Below are 7,500 nucleotides of genomic sequence, written 5' to 3'. Positions count from 1 at the left end.
AAGTGTTCCCATTTTTTAAAAATATCAAACATCACAATTGGTCATTTTGTTCAGCTTGACACATGGGTATGTTTACAACTTTCATATATAAACAAAGCAGCGTGTTTACATTTTTGAAGAAATATCCAATCGTTGGACAGCAACAAATCATGTGATTGATGACTTGGTTGGAAGAAAACATGAATATAGATCGCTCCCATTTAATAAAGAATAAGATGATAGAGGAAAGTTGTATAATATGAAGGTAACTCTCTCCTTACCGACCATGTGCAGTATTTTCCCAAAATGACAGGCTTACCCAGCAGAAAAAAAATTTTTTTTTGAACTCAAACAATCTCTCTAGGTACAACTCAACTTTATGTTCTTATTAATTAAACAAAGATCATTAATTGGGATGTGCAAAATAAATTTGAATAATAAAAAAATTGTATATTGTGTCGGAACAAATGTGACGATTCTGCTGTAGGTGGTAAGGAGAGGGTTATCAGCGGCGGAGAAAAAGGAAGACAAAAAGGGGAGGGGGGGGGGGAGGGGAGGGGGGGGGGGGGGGGAGGGGGGGGGGACTGAGTCAAATTGTAGCCATCGTGAAGTTATAGCCTGACACTGAAATCCAAAAGGACTGGCAGTTTGACGTCATTATTTGGTTTTTGCACCGCCTAGTAAGTTGTCGTTAGTAGAGCTCATGGAAACAGGTAGTCCCATTGGTTGAACTATTGAATACAACTCACGATTTGTTTTCTTTTGTGGTCAAAGACTGGCATTTTGACGTCATTTTTTGGTCAAAAAAAAAATTGAGCTTTTATATAGTGCAATATCCACGAAACGTGCTCAAAGCGCTGGCCAACAGCAACACATAACATGTAGGACGAGACATGACGCCTGTCAGGCGATATTACAAAATTTTGGGACAGAAACAACGCTGTTAACGGCCAGGTGCTCATTTTACACCTGAGTACGGTGAGAGAATGTGAGTAAAGAGCCTTCTCCAAGGACTCAACTATGCGCCGAGCGAGGCTCGAACCCAGGACCTTCCGATCCGAAAGCGAGTGTCATACCACTAGACCACATAGCCGCACAGTGTCAGGCTATAAGTTAACGATGGCTACGGTCAAATCGTGGCCTTCCCAAACTCATGGCTTGATACGAATCCAACAAGTTCGTCATTATAAAAGAAGACAAAGATCACGGGGAAGTTGGAATCAATAAATCAACCAATAGAATCATATGTTTCCTTGAGTACTTCTAACAACTAGGTCTACTCACTTTTTACTTTCGTTTGATGATCATCATCTTCTTTTGTGACGTACTTTTTTGGTAATTAGCAGGTCTTTAGTATATGAAGTAGTCCTTCAGAGCTATTCGGCCCCACGAAGCCGGAGTTATCCCGGTTTCTTATAACGCGAAACGGACAATAGCAATTGCATGATATCCTTTGAATATGACGCTAGTCTATCGCAAAGTACTTTCCGCCAAATCTAACAGACCAGCTACCCTCATTCACTGCTGGGTGGATAGGGGGTCAGAAAAAAAATCTCGACTGCACCCGAGGATCGAGCTCGGTCCCTTTGCGGGTGAAGCGAGTGCTCGTCCAACTGAGCTATCAGTATATATGAAGGCGACTGTCGAATATGGGACAGAAGATTCCTCAAACAATCCACCAATGGTAGCGATCTATATTTATGTTTTCGTCCAACCAGGTCATCAATCACATGATTTGTTGCTGTCCAGCGATTGGATATTTCTTAACAAATGTAAACACACTGCTTTGTTTACAAATGTTATAAACATACCGATGTGTCAAGCTGAATCAAATAACCAATCGTGATGTCAGATACTTAAAAAGCTGTGAACACTTTTCACTAAGTGGGTCACTTTCGGCACATTTTGCAATGTGACTAATGACCTCTAGCACATGGAAAGTTAATATAGATCATGCCCATTTGCAAACTTTGACATTACCTCGAAGTCTCATCCTGCAAATGATCTCCCTTTGAATGCTACTCTCATATCATGTTTACAAAATATAGAGAGCAACATGGAAAGGGGAATCAGATATTATACTATGGAGATAGAAGACACAGCAGGTGACCTCCTGCCCACCACTCACGGGAGGTCAGAAGACATGGCCCAGATTTATTACTAAATTATATCTAACGTTCATTGGACGTATAACTGTCATCAAAAATGTTAATTCTGCGTGTAATTATCGAATACAAATATCTTACAATATCTTACAACACACCTAAGAATGGCCAAATTCGATTTTAAAAGCAACACAGATTTCATGCGCACCGCAGAGGATCGTGATTCGTGGAGACAGCTGACCGGCACAAGCCACGATGGATGATGATGACAATGCGATACCATACGAGATTTTAAAATTAATAATAAATAACCGGTTCTTAGTATCTAGTAATGAATTATAACAATGGGAATGATAAGGGAAGTCAAATTAAGGATTGTGTTATAAAATATAGTAAATGGGTGAGATGCTAGTATCGGATGTAATAGGCAAAAACAGGTTTTGTTGTATACATGGGAGAACACAGTGATCCTTTATATCAACGGGTAAGATAAAATATTATAATATAATGGTCAAAATACATTTTATTATAAATAATATTAATTAACTCACTCAATCCTAGAGATTTTTGCTACTTTTCAAAATTGGATAAAAAAAGTATCAAAAATTAGCTTGTGCATTGATAGTTTTATTCCTACCATTAACATGCAAAAACTAAAAACATTAGCTTTGATACTACGCCTATAATTTGTCTCATAAAAATGTAATAAATAGGCATGGGGTAAGTGTAACCCGGGTAAACTACGGATATAGTCGATGTTAGGGTTGAGTGAGTTAAAATTATCTGGCGTGGTAATCTTATCGCCTCGTATTGTCTGAAGTATTATCGAAGAGATGATCCCTTCCCGAACCATTCTTCTTTTGTCTCCGCCCCTACCTCCCCCCCCCCCCTCTCTCTCTCTCTCTCTCTCTCTCTCTCTCTCTCTCTCACACACACACACACACACAAACACACACATACACACACTTTCTTTCTCTCGGTGCTCTACCAACTAAGCAATGCCCCCCCCCCCCCCAACCGTCCCAAATAACAGATCAGTGGATTTGTTTCAGAGATAATCTGATTGGCAAGTGGGAATGTCTCCGATATACCTCAACTGAATTGGCAAGTGGGAATGTCTCCGATATACCTCAACTGAATTGGCAAGTGGGAATGTCTCCGATATACCTCAACTGAATTGGCAAGTGGGAATGTCTCCGATATACCTCAACTGAATTGGCAAGTGGGAATGTCTCCGATATACCTCGGCTGAATTGCCAAGTGGGAATGTCTCCAATATACCTCAGCTGAATTGCCAAGTGGGAATGTCTCCGATATACCTCAACTGAATTGGCAAATGGGAATGTCTCCGATATACCTCAACTGAATTGGCAAGTGGGAATGTCTCCGATATACCTCAATTGAATTGGCAAGTGGGAATGTCTCCGATATACCTCAACTGAATTGGTAAGTGGGAATGTCTCCGATATACCTCAATTGAATTGGCAAGTGAGAATGTCTTATAGTATCTCAACGTCTGGCAAGTGTAGGTTTCTCAGAGAAGATTCGTCATCATTGGCAAGAGGGAGGGTCTCAGATGAAGCGCAACGTAATCGGAAACTAGCTGACAGCATCCCAGTACTGGCTGAATATAATTGGCAATTGGGAATATATTCATGATAACGCAACGTATTTGGCAATTAGGAAGTATCTCACATAAAGATATTTAGGGGGTTGTCGACATAATGAGGTCATTAGAAACCCGATGTTTTCTTTTTCACAACTGATATGATCAGGGCCTGATACGCGTTCAAAAACATTTATTGAAACATACGCAATAGGCGATACTTCTATTCTAAAACCCATAATTGAATGGACAATATTATTACAAATTCCAGTGGTGAAAATGACACGAGAAAAGAAATCTGTAATTTTCCTCCACAAATGTTTGGGCTGGGATATTCCGAAAGCCAGAAATATAAAGACTGAACAGTTCTGTTTGTTTTTTTTGTTTTTCTGTCAAAGCTGAGAAATCAACATACTAAATAATCACTTTCCTGTTATATTACTGGATTGAGCACTAAAAATAATAGATTTAGTGCTTCGAATGTATTTTTGTATTTTTGCATAATGATAATGGTAAAATGGATAACTACAGATGGCTTCGTCAGTAAAGAGCCCAGAGTCAAATCCTCCGAAAATATTAACTCTCTCCTTACCAGCCATTTTCAGGATTTTACCCAAAACTTCACACCCAAGTAACACAAAAATATATTTTTTATCACTCAAACACAATAGCAGTAAAGTTCTTGCGATACATCATTTCTTTAGCATGACATGCTCTAGAACACACTGTTCATTATCTGTAAATTTTAAGATGTACAGGAGAAATTTGAATAAGAAAAATGTTGGTTGTATCGTAACGAATGTGACGATTTTCCTATAGTTGGTAAGGAGAGGGTTAACCTGCATAATGATAAAATATGATGTGATTTGAACGATCTATCACAATCTTGGAGTTATCAGATTTGATCTGTATTGCTTTTTAGATTTGGGAATGAAACCCACTTTCTTTGCCGGTCGAGTGTCTTGTGGAAGATAACGAGTTATTCTTTACATCGTACTCATCTGTGGTATCACTGTCAGCAAGGAGTTCACCAATCTCGTCGCGTTTTGCCCGCTTCCAATCCGACGGTGATACATTCCGGAAACTGAAACCCTCCAATAAATCTGGTGTTGCGTTGGAATTTTGATAGAAAGCCTCTTCGAGGCTTTCTGAAGTCTGTTCCCCACTGTAGTTTTCCATTTCTGGGCTGGCGCATCGACTACAGACTTGCACGTCGTCACTTGTTTCACCAATGGACAATTGACGAGAACTGTTGCAGTTGTTACAATAGATAATATTATTATTATGTTCATGGCTGATGCGATGGTGATGATATAGCGGTTGTCCATCGTCATCCCCATTTCTGCAGCTATTTCGTCCGTCGTGTTGTTGATATTGGTGTTGTTGGTATTGGAGTTGTTGTTGATTGTGGTGATCGTAGCTGAGATGATTGTAGTTTTGCTGCTGCTGCTGCTGCTGCTGCTGCTGCTGCTGCTGCTGCTGGCTTTGTTTTAAGTGGTGGTAGCTCTGAATCAAGCTTTGTCCAGACTCATCATCGTATGTGTCATGGTTTGGAGAAGAGGATAAACTACCTCTCTTTGTTGAATCAACGTTGTTTCTTGCAGGTTGCAGCTTACCCGCCCTGGCATCTTTCATTTGCGATTGCGTCAATTCTGCCAATGAATTTGATTTGCAAAGAAAATCATGCCCTTCAATCGATTGCTGAAAGTATCGAAGATGTACGCTCTTGTCGACGGTCCTGAGGTGATGGAGGAATTCTCGCGTCAGGACAGGAGTTTGGTCTTGGGCATAAGGTAGAGTGTTGGTTTTTTCTGTTTTGTGCTTACTGGCTTTTGCTTTATGACTTTTGTCGGAACGATGCTTCTTTTTGGCGTCAGGGTTGACGCCTTGACTGAAATGATTGCAATCCGAGCTCGGAGAGTGGCTTTCATTTTGGCAAGAGGCTTGTGTAGTGCCGTTGATTCTCGATTCTAACCCGCTGATATCTGCCAACACTTTGTTATTTTCGAAAGATTTCAGATTTTTATTTATGTGTGTACTGTCAAAGAGGCCCTCTGGATGAATTTCCCCAATTTTGTTATCAGGGTTCGAGGTGTAGCATTTTAAAACTTGCGTCAGTTTCTGATTTTCAATGGCAGCTGATGACATATGGTGCTCTTTTTCTTCCGGCATCGTCATGACGTATTGTATATCTGGAACTGTCTGGTGTTTTTTGCCCGCGCTTCTATTATTAGCAACGCTACGATCTTTCTTTTTGAGTTCTTTCCGTTCTGTAGATATGAACTCGTATTCATTGTGACCTATCGGGCTTGAGTTGGCACTGCAGCAATGGATGTTTTTCCGACGCTTGTTGTGTTTTGAAGGCAAAGAATTACTCGACCCAGAGTTGTGGGGTGGTGTTATTATTTCCTTTTTCGTCTGAAGCTGCGGATTTTCACTTTTGGCAATTTTACTTTCTTCCACAAGAAAATACGATGGAGAACAGGTGTCTTGAACATTTTCTTTGTGTAGCTTTCCCATTGGTTCTCTTTGGGGACTGTGTTTTGGACGATCCACGCTGTAATAGCCTTCAACACTTCCAAGTTTTGAATGAGTGATGTGTGACATGGGAATAGTGCTTGATGACGTCAGAGTGATCTCATTCGTTTCTGACGCCATCTTTTTCCAGACGCTGCTTTCGTCATCGGAAATTATCCCGTACTCCTCATTCAGTGGAAGTTTTGGATTCATTTGAATTTGAGAAAAGGAGGATGGCCTTTGATTCAAGGGATGCTTGGAGCATTCGGGATGATTGCATCTTCCGGCAAAGCTTGTTCTAGGAACTATTTGCTTTGGTATGGTATTTTTATTGTAAGGCTCTTCGTGGAGGGTGACCTGAAAAATAAAATAATGTAAAATTGGCTTTAAGTTTAAGTAAGAAATAAAGGGGTTGATATTGTACAATTTTAGCTAATATATAATAATGTTTAATAATTACCTATCGACTTTTATAATCACCATATCATATGGAATATTTAATTATTGTACTTTGCTAATTTTTAATCAGCCGTACTCTGGAGAAACATTTTAGCCAGAAAGAACGTCCTTCAAATATCGACCAATCAAAATGGCCCTCATCTAGGCAGAATTTGGGAGTCTTCATGAGTCCAAGATTTAAGAGTTTTTGCCAAGATGAGCGCCATTTTAAACGAGCGATATTTAAAGAAGCTGTATCGGGCCACGTTTTTAAACACGTGTTTTTTTCTTCTTCAGAGTATATCAGTATATTATTTATGATGCTATGTCACATGTGTCAATTACTTCGGGTTCGAGTCTCTCTCGCGGTGAGCGATATTACTTTTTTTTTATCCGACAGAGACAACACTGTTCACGGCCATGAACTAATTTTACACCTGAATACGGTGAAAGAATTTGACTAAAGAGATTTTCCCAAGGACCTAACTATGCGCCGCTCAAGGCGGGACTCGAACCCTGGACCTTCCGATCCGAATGCGAGTGTCATAACACAAGACTATATAGCCTCGGTTCATGTCCCCATCCAGTCTCATTTTACGAAAAATCTGGTGACTTGTCGTCATTCCGGATTAGTTTTGTTAATATATAGATAAACATCTTTTTTTCAAAATGCCACAGCAAAAATTAATCTGAGGCACAAATAGACTGATATTATTGTTTCTCTGCTTTTAAAAATTAGATCGCTTTTATTCAGACCTCTGTTTTTTATGAATCCACATTCACGTTCACTCTCATCGATATAAAAAACAACAGTTAATCTAGATCGTATAACGTTCTCTTTTTTCAAATCTAAAT

General features: G+C 39.7%; 1 protein-coding gene across 1 annotated transcript in view; it reads right to left on the bottom strand.

Moving 5' to 3' along the window:
- Positions 1-3,086: 3,086 nt before the first annotated feature.
- LOC144977943 (uncharacterized) overlaps positions 3,087-7,500 on the bottom strand; it is a gene marked incomplete in the record, with an annotated part of 62,916 nt that continues 58,502 nt past the window's right edge. The window contains 1 exon segment of the mRNA XM_078923353.1: positions 3,087-6,564. Within this exon segment, the coding sequence (XP_078779479.1) occupies positions 4,609-6,564 (1,956 nt within the window).

The sequence above is a fragment of the Berghia stephanieae genome, chromosome 8 (assembly GCF_034508935.2).
Source record: "Berghia stephanieae isolate SIO BIC M18660-M18661 chromosome 8, UCSD_Bste_1.3, whole genome shotgun sequence".
NCBI classification, from domain to species: domain Eukaryota; kingdom Metazoa; phylum Mollusca; class Gastropoda; order Nudibranchia; family Aeolidiidae; genus Berghia; species Berghia stephanieae.
Note: the sequence above shows the minus strand (reverse complement) of the source record. Positions and strands in the feature narration are given on the sequence as shown.